The following is an 18349-nucleotide window of genomic DNA, read 5'->3' on the forward strand; positions in this document are numbered from 1 at the left end:
TATATATATATATATATATATATATATATATATGGAGAGATTGCTTCTGAAGCTACTCAAGTAGTTAGAGCTAATTTACAAAATGTAGATTAATCAGGGTATTTCACTAACAAGCTATTAACCTGCCCTTTGGGAGGGAAAACAGTTCCTCCCATCGTTATTGTCCCATATATCAGGAGCCACCAAGAGTAGATGCCTAAAAGGCCATAAAGGACATGGCCAAGAGCCAACATTCTCAGTGAATTTGTCAAGTTAATAAATTGCCATCATTCTCTTATTTTCTCACGTTTGAGTCTCCTGTAATGGCATCTGGACTTATCCTTGTCGACATCACTAGCAGTATGAGACACCCACAGAGTGCCCTAAGGGAGAGTCCTTGTCCAGGCTCCCCCTTCCCGCTGCATGGAGCGCTGCCTTAATTGGGCAGGGTCAGCTACTTTCCTCACCCATAATTTTCTCTGCATCCCAAGGGAAAATCCATTCCAGTGAATAGGCGCCCCATTCAAGACCAACTACATGTGGTGTTCGTCAGCCTAGGATCCAGCTTTGCCTGATGTCACAATGGCAAGTGAATGGATAAAGCTGGGCAAGCTCACTGAACAGTAATGATTTCTGGACCCAGTGCTTTTTTGTCATAGAACGCACCGGAATGGAGTTCCGGCACCTTGTTTCGACAGATTTTCCAAGTTTTAAAAGTAACTTTTGAACATTTGATGTTTGGTTCACATGGATTTGAATCACCCTGTCGAGCACAGCAGGTCGGTGGCAAAATAATTAAAACGGTGCATGCGGGCTGCTTGTGTGTCGAGTGCAATGCACGTGTGCTTCGTCCACACTGGGTGTGATGGTGCTGCTCGGCTTGTGATTACTCGTGTGGTCATGCGCTGAGTGCTTACTACGGGCGGTGACCGTTATGTTTCGTTACACAACTGACATGTGTGGGTGTGTGTACAGTGATTGACTATGTGCAAAAGGTAAATAATATCATGAGTTCTGGCATCTTTTTTCTTACAAAAAAAGCACTGTCTGGACCTATTTTGAAAAGAATTTGTACCCTCTTATCAACAGGCTATGGACACAGATTTCATGCTTATGGGCTTCCCAGAGGGATCTGGTAGCCAGAGTTCCTCCAATTTTCCTAGGCTAGCTGTTTAGATTGGCTTTTGGTTAATGGTCACTGTTCTTTCCAGTTGTGTCTTGGCTGCATTTATTATGAAAGGTTCAAATATGCTTAATTCAACTTTATATTGCATTTTAAGGGCTATCTCAAGAGCCCTTGTAGTGCTTGTAGATGAGCTATAAGTTTTCACATTAAATAACACAATACACTCAGACACTCTTCCAGACCATGCAAAATACAAGCTATAATCTGATCTACACAAGAAATTGTCATGTGTGAATAAGGCACACTACCAGAAAAGCAAAGCACACACCATGGTCCATGGAATCAGTGAAATCTTATGATACACCTTTAGAAGAACGGGATGACACAGACAGTTGGGGAAAGCTGCCTTTTGTAGGAAATGGAGATATGATTTTTATTTAAAGCTAGATTACTGTTTAGCAAGTTTGTGTGTAGTTAAGTGAAATGTGCTATATTAATGGGGGAAAGGCGTTTTATAGCTCTGGATCCAATTAAAGTGCAAACCGGATCTGTCCTTTGGAACATGATAATAAAAGTTTCAATTTAACATCTGTACCACTGTTACATCAAAGAACTGCACTGCACAGTCATTTGTAGGATACAGTGTTCTTTGACGCAACGGAGAGACCACATCTGCTTTTCATACCACAGAAGAGAAACGCAGCTCTGGTTTAATGGTAAGAAGATTCCCATTCTGTGTCTGCAGGTGATAAAACAGTAGATAGATGGCTTTAAAGAAAAAGAAGTCCTAAAACCATCAATGTTCTATTTTTTCCCCAATTTTGTGACCCTTGCCCTTTAAATAGAAAAAGATTTCCCTTTCTCACTGGATCAGGATATATGTGTCTATCCATGGATAAATATACATCTGTCTGTCTGTCTAGCTACCATTATTATAATGTAAGTGGCATTGCAGCCAATCATTCAAACTAAATTATAGAGACCAAAAATATAACTGAAAAGCAAACCCATTAATTGTTCTTTCTTCCAGCAATGCATACTTAATATAAGATTTAGTAGTCTAAATCAGCAGCAGACAGACTTCAAACTTACATGATCTGCTTTGGTATGTATGTACATAGGTATTTATTTAGTTAGTTATTTTGTTCCTGGCAATCTAACAACTAGAGACTAGTGCAAAATAGAGGCTCAGGGAGCAGATGCATCCTGATAGCCACTGTGGGATAGTGGTTAAGACCAACTAATTGGAACTCAGGTGATCTGGGTTCTAGTCCTCACTTAGCCATGGAGCCAACTGGGTGACTTGGGCCAATCATGGTTTCTCATTCCTGCCTCTCAGGATTGTTGCAGGGGGTGGGTAAGACTGAGAGCAGCAGGAGGAGAACGATGTAAACCACTTTGAATTCTTTAACAGATGGATACAAATCTAATAAATAAATAAACAATCCTCCAATCCACACTCTGAATGACATAGCAATGTGCTCCTGAGTCTATGCTCAGCCAATAAGTTCGGTTACAGTACCTTCTTCTACATGCAGAAGTAGCACTTCCCTGAAAACCCGACTGTTGGGAGACAAGCCACAAAGAAAGGGATATTAACTACATATCCCACTTGCCTGCTTCCTGGAGACAACTCTGAGAAACTGGCATCTTGACTAGGTAGTTGCTAGAGATGGGGCAGATGAGAATTTTATTTGCATTGGGCTTTGTTAAGAATTTACCAGAAGCTGCCATGTTTGCCAAATTCAGGATGAAAAATGAAATTTAAAAATATCATATGTGGCAGAAACCAAAGCCGACAGATGTCTTCATTTAGATCCAGAATTTTGCATTCTTAAGGCAGTATCCAATGAAATTGTCCAGCTGTGCTGCATGTTTTGTGGCAGTCATAGAAATAACTGCTGATGCATCAGGGCTTTAATGCTTCTAAAAATAACCCCAGAAATACTTGTTTCCAGATCAGAACAAGCCACTTTAGCCCCTTTCTGTGAGCTCTACTGATCTGGCCTGTTCCAGAAACAAGCATTTTCACTCACCTCAGCTTATTTTTAGAATCATTTATTCATTTTCAAATTTGTATGCTACTCAATAGACTGACAGGACTCTCTAAGCAGCTAACAGTATCAATATAGAGGTCACAGTACAAGTACAGAAAAAAGAGAGGATAAAATATACGAGCTTTAGCTCTTAAAAATCTGGGTTTGAATCCCTACATAGTCAATGAAGTTAATGCACAATTATAGTTACCTTGGCTTCTCTTTGGCAGTCCCCTTGTCTTTAGCAGCTATAAGACATGAAGGTACACCATGGTCCTTTTAATATACCTATTGCACTCGAACAGTGCTGATGGATAAGAATTCTGTATGGGTACGTTTTGGTAAGAATTTATCAGAACTTGCACATTTATGTGTGGGATGGAAATAATGGAAAATATTAAAGCTCCAAATGTGGGAGAAATCAAAATGGAGATCTATGTACATGCTTAACCTAGAGCTGTATTCAGGTCTCCAGGATGATAGGAAGGGATGCTATGGGCATCCACATAGCCTACCTACATTCTCTGAATACTTGTTATGTACTGCCAAGTCATCTCCAATTTATGATGACTCAATGAATTTAACCCTCCAAATTATTCTGTCCTTGATAGCCCTGCTCTGCTGTTGTAAATTCAGGGCTGTGGCTTCCTTTATGGAGTCAATCCATCTCATATTTTGTCTTTCTTTTCTTCTTCTGCCTTTGACTTTCCCTAGCAATACAAACTTCTCCAGTGCGTCTTGCCTTCTTATGATGTGCCCAAAATATGAGAGCCTCGGCCTTGTCAGTTTTGCCTAATTTGATCTAGAACCCACTTGTTCATCTTTCCATTACTCCAGGGTATGAAACATGGGCAAATAATATTTGAATAGGGCTTAGACCTGATCCATCATGGCTTTTCATACGTTCAAACATGTGCGTGGATCCTTGTATGAACTCAGAGGACTTTTTTCTTTTTGCCTTCCATTTATTGTGTAGCAGGATCATAGTTCAATCCTCCTCTGAACTAGTCAGAATGAAACATGCAGCATGACATTCAACTTTGGTCTCTCCCAGCAATGACAATGGCACAGTTTTGAGGCTGAAATAAGTACTCATCTGCGGCCTGGAGGCAATACACTATTGCACAAAAGCTACTGCTCTTCCCATCTCACGATAAAACAGAAAGCAAGTGGTCTTATCCTAGAAACTCTGGCTTTCGTTCCATGGCATTTATGGCAGCTAATCTTACATTGCTCCTTTGGTGGTCCATGAGCTGGTAATGGATCTCTGCATAGCTCACCCTTTAATGATCCACAATCAAGTTTGCAGCTGAACATTACGAGTGCATTGAACAGTGAGAGCTGTATCGATACAAAATGCAACCAACTGTACCTGGTGAATGAAGTGGAGGAGAACACATCAGCACTACGCCTTGACCTTCCCTCACCGACACGGCACTTCTCATCCGACCACTGAAATTTCCCAGGTCTGTTAACATAATACAACAATTTAGATTCATGGAAAGAAAGTTCTTGATATTAGTGTCTGTACAGCTTTCTCTTCATCTCCTTTCTGTCTTCCCTCTCTCTCTTATGCTAAAAAGATTGATGTTCATTTTTATTCTTGAATTTAAAAGAAAATGTCCAATCCTTTCACGATAAATCTATTCTGGCTGATTTCAGCTGGAACATAGAAATATTTTCTGCCTTACATCAACACCTTTTTATTGCTTCTTATAGGATATGGAAATGGTGTCAGCAAGAAGGCATTAGGTGATATGTAACAGACATTTAATAGCTCTTTTATTCCTTTTTACTATTTCCTGCTTATTGATTCCTTGCCCAGTAAAAGTCATTCTGTGCAGAGTGAAAAGAAATATAATGGGGGCAGAGGATGCATTGCATCTACCCTGCATCCTGTGTGAGGCTCTTGGGTGTCATCAAAGAGATACTGCAAACAAGGCAATATTGAATTGTTTGGAGCAAGTTTAGCAGTATTGGATCTATTGGGAAATCTAATCTATAGTTCCTAGATGCACTGTATTAATATGATTAAATGTTTATAAATAACTCACTATGTACAAAATGCCTCGCAGTGTTTGTCCTCAAAATAACCCTGTGTGCCCACTAATCATTTCATTGCAAAGCAATTGACTCTCTGTTCCTGAACCTAAGCATGCTGATGGAGACACAGGGTGGGGCAGTGAGAGCACTTAGAAAGAGAAAAATCATATATAGTCCCTTGGCAATGACAATTGGTTGTATTAGAATTGGTTAATGAGTAAAATTATGTCTTATTGATCTGCAGAGATTGTGCACTTAAGAGATACCTGCAAATTATCCAGTATTCAGCTGAGATGGATATTTCCTTTCACAGGGCAAATATATATTCTGTTGGTATTATTCATCAAACCCTACCTAGTTCCATGTTCACAGGAGTTTACCACCTACCTAGTCACATCTCGCCTCTGTTTCACTCAGTATGTCTATATTGACTGCGAGGAACTCTCCAGGTTTTTGAGACAGGTGGCTTTTTCAACCCAACCCTTAGAAACTAAGGGCTGACTTGGAACACATTAAGCCAGAGTGCTTCCCACTAGGTTCTCCTACTCAACAGAGCTGTAGGTTGCAGCAACACAACTTCTATGGACTGAAAGCTTCTCAGTAAGCCCTTCCTCATTCATTCATTCATTCATTCATTCATTCATTCATTGCATTTGTATGCTGCTCCATAGTCAGAGGCTCTCTGAGTAGTTCAGTGCACAAGAAGGCCCCAAATTACCCCTTGGTATTGCTACCTAAAAAGGGTGAGGTTCTAATTCAGAGTACAGAAAACTGGACTAGATGGCCTCCCTCTCTTTCTTATTGGAAAACATGCCTAGTTTGGCAGTAACTTTGAAGTGAGTGGGGGGGTGATTGGAAATTTAATATCTAGGCGAGAACTTGTGGGATCTTATGCTATGGATGTGAATATGTTGGTTTTGGTTTCTCTCTTTCTCTCCCATTAGAAGTAAGATGAATTGCCTGCCTTTTTAATTCATGTGTTTGTTTGGGTGAGGGGAGGTGGGCATTGGCCTTTGTATTTCTGTGGCCAATTGAATTCCTACTTGCTACCTTCTGAAATGAAAAAAGATACAAATGTAATATAATGCACTTAGTACAATATAATGAATGAATGATACTGTTCGTCTCTCTTAAAACAATACAATCACATCAGAACTCACCCATTCACAAAGCAACACTTTATGGCTTACTCCTGTAATCCTTGTCTCCAACTGAAATTGAGTGTGTATTGTAACATTCATTTCTTTTCGAAGGGATGCACTAATATTAGGGAAGAGTGAATGAGTAATATTTAAGCTTCTTGGGATTCTCTGAATATATGCTCACTCTTCATCTCTCCTCAGTTTGTACTTATGATCAAATGGGAAAAGTGCACCAAAGAAATAGCGCTTGACCAGTTGTTCCTGTCTTCCATTGGGATACTCAGAAGCACTGCATGTGGGTGAGGGAAGCGTGCAGGGAGACTGAGTGTTTGAAAGTATGTTTGAAAGACCTGATTCACGTTTCTAAGGGAAAGGTAGAAATCTCACGTGGAAGTCATAACAGAGTAGAAGGTAGCAGCTGCTCTGAAGAAGTGATGGGTTCACTAGGATTTTCCTCCATCCCCTACAGCTGTTTGTAACAAGGTGGCCACTTAGCCATCACACACACACACACACCATCCTACACTTTAAAAATAGGGCAAAAGAGGACAGGGACTTGCACATAATTTACCTATGCTAAGCTATATGCATAGATGCAGATTTAGAAATAACTGTAATTTAAATGGTCATACAACCATCTCATCATGGTGGGTGCAGGTGGAGATTGCCTTCAGATAACCTCACCCTCCTTCACCATCTCGATTTCAAGATTCCCCTTTTCCCAGCCATCACCAAGTTCCTCTGAAGAGTCGATGCAGCCCTGATCCTGGACAAGAACAACTGCCTCTTTCATTCACCATGTTGAACCTGGTAGGGAAGGCCTCTCTGGTCTTTGAAACAGCTGCCACAATCTCCTACTCTGAATAGGCGGTCTCAGCCCGCAGTAGGATGCAGAGAAGGGAAGTGTATGTGCGAGGAGAATCAAGGTGGGAATCACTCCCCAGGTAAGAATTCGAACATCTGCTTTTATCCCTTCCTTTCAGGACTGCACCATTTGTTCCTGTTATTTTCTGCACTGTCAAGATGTTGACTGTGATCACCTTGTGGCAGGATTTTTTTTTCTTTTGGACTTATTATTTCACAAGAAGTATGCACAGGTATTGTATTAATACTAAAAACAATAAAAGAATAATGTTCAAGGATGCTTTTGCAAATAAATAACTCTCAGTGAAATTAAACTTCATTGATGGCAAGCACATATATTTGAGAAGGGACATAGGTAAGTAACATGGGAAAACAGTGGGAAATAAATGATTTTTTTTCTCCCGCTAGTTGGAAAGAGGGCAGGAGCAGTAGGACGTCCATCTTCTTCTCTTTGTGAAGAAAGAAATTAGACTGAGTTTTCCAGGTGAAACCATTTACAGCATTTAAGAACAAAAAAACTCAGAACCCCTTACAGGGTTTTACAAATATGCCAGTATGTAAGACTGTGTGACTGAATGCATTGCAGAAGGGGAAAAAAGGACCACATGGATCAGAAAATTGGGAGAGTCAGAAGAAAACAGGCCCTGCTTTAAGTATGAAATCCATTTGATAAGAATAATGTGGTTGGTTCTTGCAGTGCTGAGCCAGGTGAAGTGCCCATAGAGATCTACATGCACATGCACATTTCTGCTTGCATAAATGACCAGGTACAGTGATCAAGTCACCCAAGCACTAATACAGCAGATTGCTTCATTGTGTAGTCCTTATATTTATATGGAAAACCTCTCCCCACTGCAATCCTCATCTGAAGCCCTTCTTCCTGTTCCTCCCCAGAGTTTGCAAGGAGGAGAGCTTGTTTTAGCATAGCACCCACACTCTGGAACTCAATTCCATTCGAGGTACAGTTGGCACATACTCTTCTGGCCTTTAGGTACCAAGTAAAGACATATCTGTTCCACAGATATTTTGATCAAGTGACCTCTTGATTTTTAATTGATGTTTTCATCCTATTTTTATGCCAATGTGCTGCTGACAGGTTGTTTTCATGCTAAATTTTGATATGATTAATTTTAATGCTTGTACTTTTGGGGTTATACACATATATTAGAAGGCCAGATACTGAAGATGAAACTCAAATACTTGTGCCACCTAATGAAAAGGAACAACTCACTGGAGAAGACCCTGATTATGGAAATGATTGATGGCAAAAGGAGAAGGGGATGGCAGACAATGTGGTGGCTAGATGGGGTCACTGGGGCAGTGGGTATGAACTTGGGTGGACTCCAAGGGATGCTGGAGGACAGGAGACCCTGGAGGAATGTCGTCCATGGGGTCATGATGGGTCAGGCACAACTTTGCAATGAACAACAACAACATATATTGTATTATTTTATTTTGTTTATCTTGGTTTTTATAAAAAACTAATTTTTATAGTTTTTAATGATTTTATTGTTATTAGTTTTGATGGTGTACTGTCATGTGTGTTTTGTAATGTTTATGTCATAATGGATGTCACTAATGTATGCTGAGAGCCTATGGCTAGTGGGGCAGTGTATAAATCAACTAAATAAATAAATATGCCACTTTTTTCTCTTTAAAGAACTCAGAGCAGCTTATATCATTCTCTTCCTGCTGCTCTCAGTCTTATCCACACAACAGCAAACCTGTGAGGTGGGTTGGGCTGACAGTCTGCAACTGGTCCAAAGTCAGCCAGGCTAAGAGGGGATTAGAACCCTGATCACACAAGTCCCAAACTCATGCTCTTAACCACTACACCACACTGTCTCTCAGATGTAAATAGACCTTCTCTTGAGGTTCCTCACACTATGTTCTCTGCAAAAGCTTTGTAGAATGAAATAGCACAGTCTGTCATGAGACTAGACCTGGGACTTCAGAGAAAGAACAATCTATGAGGCTCAGTCCTCCACATTTTTAGAAGAAATCCATTAAACTCTTCCAAGAAATCAATTCAACATCAGTGCTTGAATCTTCTATGTGCATGAGGATGGTAATCACAAAGGTTTTGAACGCAGTAAACTGATGATAGAGAATCATCCATTTTGTTTTTCTCTGGTCACTTGCTTCTGAAAAGGATCTTTATCCTCTAGCTCACATTTTTAGGTATAACAAAATGAGTACAACATAGTTAATCTTAATTCTCTTTTCTGTTTCTCATTGTGTGCTGATCTTTTCATAAATGGTTTTCTTTCTCAGGTCTTTTGTAAAATAATGATATAGCATTCCATCCCCCCCAAACACCCATTAACAATGTTAAGTATTTCAAAATAAAAATAAAAGGCGGGAAAAGGAAAAAAGAAAGGAAAAAAAAAAAGAATAAATGTACAATTTTCAGTGCCTGTTCAATTTTTCATTTGAGAGCATTTTCCAAGAAGGGTCATGGCATCCAAAGGAAATTAATGGCGGCAATGTTGGCATATAATTATATTTTCTAGAAACACGAGCATTTCACAGAGATACTACAAGCTGCAGCAATCCACAAAATTGGTCTCAAAATTGTCCTTGCTGATTGTAAATAAATTATACATAATAAAGAATGACAATATGGACATCTATTCTGCTGTTGTTAAAACCAATTTACAGGTTTTGATAGTCTCTGGACAGCATGGTATTTAATTAAAATAATTTTTAAAAATCCAGCTAATAAAAGCATGTTGTAAAAATAATTGTTCATACAGAGACTTCCTGTAGCAATTGTCACCTTTTTAATGGGTCATCTGCTCATTTAATGCTGGCCTTACTGGAAGAACTTGGGGCCAAATTAGACATGACATTAATGGCATGAATGCTATTAATGTGTTTGGTTTATGTAATGCAAATGGAAGCCCTGGTGGGTGGGACAACACAGGATGGTGAGGAGGGGAACATGATATTTTTCTCCTACCATGATCATGGGAAAAAAATAACTGTATCTCATACACTGATATTTTTTATCACTGGGGAAGCTTCCATTGATGCCCCATGAGGTTATTTTCATTGGGACCAGAGCAGGAGGAGAGAGAGTCACATTCCTCCTTTGCACCCCCACCCCTGATGCTAATCCTACTTCAGTAGCTATTTATATTGCCGAAAAGGAAAGGAAAAAAGGGAATATTAATTGCATACAGTTAATTAATATCACTTCCCATGTTGTCAAGTGTGAGCAACCAGATACCTTGGAAACCATTAGAAAGTATTTCCACCTTAACACAATTCAAGGAAGCTTCTTTAATTATTTTTTATGGAAATTTTATAAGTAACCTTTATAGGTGAAATTCGTGGAGTGGAAGAAGTCCCATGGTATAACTCTGGAATAAAGAAACAATACTAATGTATACATTCATGCTGCAGATTGGCATGTTTGCACAAGAAACAAGTGAAAGAAGCAAAGAAGAATACCTTCCAAATCATGCATTCCAGGCAAAGGGGCAAAGGGTAACAGCAAGCACAAGCAACTCTTGCAAAGGTTGGTGTAATCGAGGGGAAACTGACATCCTTTGAGCGACCCTTTCAAAAATCTGAGGCATACTTGTAAGAGTTGGGGTTGATTCTGCAGCACACCACCATTTTCTGAGTCATGATAGCACTCTTCAAGTAATTGGAAGGTTGTCACATGGGAGAAAGCAAGGAACTCTTCTCAATCAACTCCAGGGGGTTGCACCCCACCCCCAAGGGACAAGGAACCCAGCGTGGGAGTACCCAGAGTCCCAGGTGGCATCTGTGGCCAGGAGTGAGGCTGGTCCATCCAGGCATCCTTACTTGGACAGGCAGGCCCTAGCAACAGTAACTCATGCACTGGCAACCTCCCACTTGGACGATTGCAACACACTTTAAGTGGGGCTGCCCTAAAAGACTGGCAATGTTGCAACTGGTACAAAACAGGGCTGCCAGATTGCTGACTGGGACCGGTAGACAAGAACACTTTATGGTGGTCCTGTATCAGCTACAGTGGCCACCAATTGAATTCTGGCCCTGATCTAAGCTGCTAATGATGACAGATAAAGGCCTGCATGGTTCAGGACCTGATTATCTAAGGGAACATCTCCTTCCATGTAAGCCTGCCCTGAACTTAAGATCATTTGCAGAGGTCCTCCTGTGACAGCCCTCCTTGAAAGAGGTGAGAAGGGCTAGTGCTAGGAGGAGGGCCTTTTCTGTTATAGCTCCCCAATTATGCTCCAAGAGAGGGACACCTGGTGCCAACACTTTATTAATTCCACCTTTTTATTTACTCAGTTTTTAAATTGTTAATTGGAATTTTAATTATGTTATATCAAGTGCTGGCACTAATTGCTTTACAGTTGATTTAATTGTTTTTTTAATCATGTAAACTGTTATGAGATTTTTAATAAATGACAGTATAGACAGATTTTAAATAAATGAATGAATAATTAAATAACCTCAGAGGACTTGAAAACACAGGCTCAGGTTACAGGAAGCCAGATTCTGGCTGAACATCAGGAAGAACTTGCTGAAAGAAGAATATCACAGTGCAACCAATTACTTAGGGAAGCTTTAGCTCTCCCACACTGGAGGTATTCAGGATGCAGCTGGGCAGCCATGAGACAGGAACAGTTTAACTGGAGGCCCTGCCTGAGCAGGGGGTTGGACCAATGGCCTTCTTGGCCCCTTCCAACCCTACTATTTGATCATTCTATGCAGGCTTGCAGATCATAAAAGGCACAAATGAAAAAAATACACTGATCTAAAATGCACATTTCTTTCCCTAGGTTAAATCATGAAAATGTAAGCTTTGTGGGGGGGGGTCCCCACTTTTGGTGAGAGTTGTACAAATGTGAATTAAGATTGGCAGTAGCCCTCCATAAGAGATATTAGGAAGCAAAGTACCCAGAGAAGGGCCTTCTCTGCAGTGGCGCCCCATCTGTGGAATGCGCTCCCCAGAGAGGTCCGCCTGGCGCTGTTGTTATTTGTTTTTCGGTGCCTGGCCAAGACCTTTTTATTCGAACAGTATTTTAATAGTCTTTAATATTTATAGTTTTAATTATGCAGCCAGTGTGTTTCCAAGTTTTAATTGTAAATGTTATTCTATTTGTTTTATTTATGTTGTGAGCCATCCTGAGGCTGTGTAGCAATGGGGACGGCATATAAACACTTTAAATAAACAAACAAACAAATAAATAAATAAACTAGTTAGTTATGGTGAATTTGTGTAAGAGTGGATAAGCATGTGTGTAAATTAGTGTGAGTAGACCAAAATTATCCTTCAAAAAATCAGTTTATGTCAATGAGTAGATGATAGAATGAAAAATGTCTAATAAAATGTGAAATGCAGGCAGAATAGATTTAGTAAAACCTGCATGGCTGTGCTCCTTAATCTGGACAGGGCATGAGGTAATAAGGATACTTTCAAGTTTTGCTATTGTTTATAAAAAAGTTTAACATAGAGCAAATCAGACAATGACAGAAATGATCAAACAGGTGCAGGATATTACTTTGTTTTCTTTGATGAAGGTTCGACTTCAAACTAGCAGTTAAATGGAAAAACTTTTTTGCATGATAGTTAACTTTTTAATTAAGAATTCAAGGTCACATTTCAGCTGACTGAAGATTATTTATTAAAGAATGCATATTTTCTAAGCAAAACACCACTTTGTTTAGTGCATAGGAGCTGTACAAAGAATTTGAGTCATACCCTGTAAACTTAATTGTGAGATTTTATTACTAGTTTGTTGGTACATTTTGGTTGTCTGTTTTATGAAGCAGTTTTAACTAGAGTGATAGCTCTTTAGAATATAAATAAGAAAAACAAGAGAGTGCCTATGGATTTTCTACAGAATTTTCAAGATAAGCTCCTACACTTTGAAGTATATCACTACACCAATGGTGAGCTTGGAAATGCTGTCTCCATACATTTTTCTCTCTTTATGATGGGTTTGTTAGGTTGTTTGAGCCTGGAGGAGTATTTTATCATCTAGGCATCACTGTGAATCACAGTTATTCAAAACCCAAGAGATTTCCTTGTATAATTACGTAATTTCCAGACCATAATGCAATTTTAAGAGTTTGTTTTTTAAGTTCTTGAACTGGGGAATGAGTTGGAAGGCAGCCACTATGGAGATCATGGTGGTATTGGATAGAGAAACGAATCTGTGCCATGAAGTTTGCAACATTGCCTTGACCCAATAATTCTAACTCATCCTTACCGATCAAGAGAATTTGGCTACTGTGTAGTCATTCCTGAGAAAATAGGAAGCTCTTAATTAACCCTTAACTTTCCCTTTAACATCATGCAACATGCCCTTTCCCAACTGCTTGTCCTCCAGGTTTTTTGGATTTCAACCCCCATCCATCCAGCCACCATGGGCAAAGATGAGGAATGATGGGAGTTCTAGTCCAAAATATCTGTAAGACACCAGGTTGGGAAAGGCTGATGCAACATTAAGATAAAGGTAAAGGTTTTCCCTTGACATTAAAGTCCAGTCATGCCTGACCCTAGGGGGTGGTGCTCATCTCTGTTTCCTAGCCAAGGGAGCCAGTGTTTGTCTGCAGACAGTCTCCGTGGTCATTTGGCTGGCATGACTAAACACCAAAGTGCACGGAACGCTATTACCTGCCCACTGAAGTGGTACCTTTTTATCTACTTGCATTTGCATGCTTTTGAACTGCAAGGTTGACAGGAGCTGGGACGGAGCAACAGGAACTCACTCCGTTGTGCAGATTCGAACCGGTGACCTTTCGATCAACCAGCTCAGCAGGGCAGTGGTTTAAACCACTGCGCCACCTGCATCCCTGATACAACATTAGGGCAGTTCTTTTTCTGCACATCAAAAAGAGAAGCTCAGTGTAACTATTTCAGGCAACAACGATGTTTACTGTGTGTCAGTGGTGAACCAGAGTTCAAGGACTGGAGCACAGGTGGCAATCCTAAAAAGTATTTTTGAAAGACAGCATTTAGGGATCCATTGATGAGCAGCTGGATGGGGTCAGCACTGCAGGAGACACACAGCGATTGAGAAGAGAGCGTGAAACAGGCTGAAAGTGTAGGAGAAGCAGAACCTGTGAGATTGGTGTTTAAAAATGAAAATATGTTGTGCCTCAGAGTGTGACTGGCAAGTGTGCCTGTTGGAGCTGTGAAGAAACAGTGAAGCAAAGGACTAAAGACAGAGGAAGCTGTGAATTTTCTCCTCTCACTTTTCCACCTCCTCTTCAGCACAATTTAAAAGTGATGCTGGAAAGGTAAGAAAAAAGGAAAAAGTACCCAGGAGAGATTCCACATGGCTGATGTGACATTTTGAAGTGATTTAGAGTGCAAGGCTGTGTGTGTTTAGACAGGCAACAGTTGTACAGCTCCCAGCATGCCATGTGCAAGCACGCTGGGAATTGAAGGACTGTTGTCTGTCTGAACAAACATAGTCATGCGCCCTTGGTTATTATTTCTTATTGGGAAATATTTTTATATTTAGCCACTTTGGTGCATTCATCCTGCGCGTGCTGGGGATGTCGAGCCTTGGATGCATACTTTGCTTTGGTGTCTCCCTCAATTGTTTTCCTCGCTATGACCTCTTCTGTAGCACAGTGAGTCCTACTGTATTGTTTCATCTTCCCATGTAAAGAAAAATTGCTCTGTTACATGCATTGTCTTCTGTCTCTGTCTCTCAAAAGTAGTCACAGGTTTCTCTCTCCTGCCCCAAAATTTCTCCAAAATTGCACAGGCACATTGTGCCATCACAACTTTGCTTGTTTTGTTCTGAGGGGAGAGTCCTTTGCTGCTTCTGTTTGGGCAATAAGAACCTAGTGGGGGTGACAAGATAGTGACTGCTCCTCCTGCCTCTGATGTTACTGTAATTTACTCTTCCTGGCTGAAGACTTTAGCTGGTCTGCAAACAAGATATCCTGACAGCACTGATGGAGGTACTGAGGTGCCCTCAGGCATTAGGAACCACACTGGTACATCTACACACAGACACACATAGATGGGTATAATGGTTATAAGCAAGCAAGCCTTCCAGACTTTCTGGCTAATGGCAAATATTGTGTTGGTGAGCCTAGAGCTTTCATGGGGTCATTGCATTCTGCTAAACCAAGACACAGACCTGATTTGTCTGGAAACACTGCTTAAGAATCAGTTGGTTCTGCTTTCATTTCTCTGCACACATTCTGGTAGACTTAGCAGTTATCCTTTTGACATTTTTGATCAAGGTTAATGCCTTCTAACCTTGCATATGGGAGCAGGCTGAGATTCCCTTAAGGTACTTGGGTTTGTATAATTGTTTGCATCTTTAGAAGCACTTTGCTGAGATTCTTTCCTACCTCTCCACTCTTGCTCCAAACTGGTTGAGTTCCATTGTCACAAGGAGCCAAGTGGGTGGTTACAGTAATTAGTGGCTAGCTACCCTGATAGTTCTGACAGGCAGTCCTTGTTATCACTGTTTCTGGATATAGATTTGTTCCCAGTCTTATTTCCTCCTCCAGGCATGCATCCCAGGAGGCAACACCCCCTCACTATGTAGGCAGCCTGTTCATGGTTGATCTGACAGGTCCCACCTCCCTCCTCCTGCGGGATTGATTTTTATTTTGTCCTTCCCATACCTACAAGCAAACCCATTCATTCACACAACATGGCAAACAATTGCACTGTTTCCTAGCTGCTGAACACTGCACAGAAATTTTTATTAAATGAAAATAAACAGTTTCACCATGAATGCACCCTTCTCGTTCCATGTATATCCCTGCTTCCAAAAGTAAATAGGTGATGGACACATTCAGCCAATGGGAATGAGGAGTTGCTAGGGAGTAGAAGACAGTAGACATCAAGGGCTAGAAATGCCCACTTGCAAAGTCACTGTTGACAGAGTACTCTCTATGGTGTTCCCATACCAACAACGCTAACATGGTGATCCTGGTCCTGAGAAGCCTTGGTGAAGTTTGGAAACATTAGAACAGAAAGGTCCCATGGTTTCAGAAAATCAATCCTATATTGCAGGAACTCTAGAACTGTGTCTGAATAACACAACAAGCCGAAAACAATAAGATTTCAACACGGCTTCGCATGTTGTTCATACCTGTCCATTGTCTCTTCCTAATTGTGTGTGTGTGTAATTCCTTCATGTGTTGTTCTGTACTTCTCAACCTGTCACTTTTCCTACTTATATTTGGCTGTCTCCACCACCACGGAGAAGCATTTTTCCCCACCCACCTCCACACACCTGTTCCTGGCTCCTCTACTGCAACCTTTGGCTTGACTTCATCCTAACACAGCCATCACCACTCAGCTGTGCTGCCCATCACAGAGCCTCCTTATTCTCCTTTCTGCCTCCTGCCTGCGTTCCCACCTGATCTCCTGCACAGGAGATGCTTTTCACCATGTCAAACACTCTCCCACGCACTTCAATGACCCACAGTCCAAGTGGCAGCTTTGAATCTTTGCCCTATCATTAAAATATGTACTCATTAACTAATTGAAATGTGGCTGTGATGGCTTTACTGTCTCTTCTTCTGTATGCTACACTAAGGACAACATGCTTTGTCTGTGCTCTTCTAAGGGAATATTCCTACAGAGGAAAGCAATAATGGCCTAGGCTTTCTTTTTCCTCTTTGAAAACTACTGACATACTACTCCGTAAAAGATGAAAAGGCCGAGTACGCAAATATGAAGAATGGAGATCAGATGACTGAACTGGCTGGTTATTTTTGCCACTCTTGTCATTTTTCTGCCACTCTGTAGGATTCTTGGGCCACCCATGATATAGCATTTCTCCCTTGTTCTAACCTCACAATCATTAATCCTGGTAGGGACAAACCCTAGAACAGGCCCCTGTGCCTTTTTGCGGCCGGCAACAACAGTGGTCAGTCCCCATCCCCAATAGCAATTAATGGCCACTTCCTATGCTGTGCAAATACAGTCACTAGTGCTTGTACGCCATTTTTCCCGGGTAGTGTCTCTTAGAGTGATCCAAGCAAACCACCTGCAGTGCAATCCAATCTGGATGGCTGTTACCCTCTGACTTAGAGGATTATGGATGCCTTTGAATGGCAGAAGAAGCTAGAAGGCGAAGGTCACCTCCACATACCTCCTGCCATGTAAAACACTTAGACTGCCAGTTTCAGCTGCCACACTTCACAGCATGAGGAAGGGAAGCTGAGGAACTCCTAGGATATTGGGCATCATGGTGACCATTGTCTCTTCCTTTCCCTACCCTTTGGAATTCCCTCTAAACCACATCTCCATGGTCACACATGTGACTTTGGAGACATGGCCAGGATGTTTTTTTCCATGGACAGGACTGCAGAGGTGAAGAGGGTATGGAGGGCACTTTGAGCCTGAAGACCAAGGTACAGGATTGGGAAGTTTTCCCAAGGTCTCTGAAAAATCCTATGGCCTCTGAAAAATCCTATGGCTGCCTATGCTGGCCCTTGCATTCACAGGATTGTGCTGCCAGTGACTATGATGGCAACAGCATATCACATTGCTAGATGTAGCTTTTGCTGACATCTCTGAAGGACAATCACTATCTGTTAACTCTGCTTAGTGCATGTACAATCAATTGCAGAAATGTCAACTGGCAATAAGAGCCATTCAATACACATTCTGTACATCTGATCGGCCGCCTGTCTCCTCCCAGATATCCCTGCCCTTAAGCGAAGTGGCCCTTAATAGTCCTTCTGAGGGAGACTCAGTCAAATGAATCAGCTGGTGGGCTACCAGGAGAAGGACCCTTCCTGTTCTGCCATCCTGATTATGGAATGAACTGCCCAGGGAGGCTTAAACTCTTTCCAGAGCCAGGTAAAGACCAGATTTTCCCAGGAATTCTCCCAGGAACCTTAGTCTCTGGATCCATGCATTTCTTTTTCTCTTTGTGCATAATGTTGCACAGTAGTTCTTTGGAGGAACACAAACTTGTTCCTTCCTGCAGCACTGTACCTAATCCTGTAGAACTGGCATCTATTCTGATGCTTCCTCATTGTGGCACCCATGCTAGTAGCTTCTTTAGTCGTCTGCATGCTGTCTTCCAGATTGGCACCCAGTGGTGCTTAACATCTTGGCATAAAAAGGGCTTTTGGCTGAATCTGAGAACCATGTGTTTGCTCATTAATTCCATTGCATTTTTAACCTGTTTTCCACTAAAATTGGTGTTTAAGATGAT

General features: G+C 41.1%; 1 protein-coding gene across 1 annotated transcript in view; it reads right to left on the reverse strand.

Annotated features, from left to right (window-relative positions):
- CNTN5 (contactin 5) overlaps positions 1–18349 on the reverse strand; it is a 312385-nt gene that overhangs the window by 250687 nt on the left and 43349 nt on the right. The window contains exon 5 of the mRNA XM_044441829.1: positions 4514–4609. Within this exon, the coding sequence (XP_044297764.1) occupies positions 4514–4609 (96 nt within the window). The remainder of the gene's footprint in view (positions 1–4513; positions 4610–18349) is intronic.

Source organism: Varanus komodoensis, unplaced genomic scaffold (assembly GCF_004798865.1).
Source record: "Varanus komodoensis strain SLA01 unplaced genomic scaffold, ASM479886v1 scaffold4, whole genome shotgun sequence".
In the NCBI taxonomy this organism is placed as follows: Eukaryota; Metazoa; Chordata; class Lepidosauria; order Squamata; family Varanidae; genus Varanus; species Varanus komodoensis.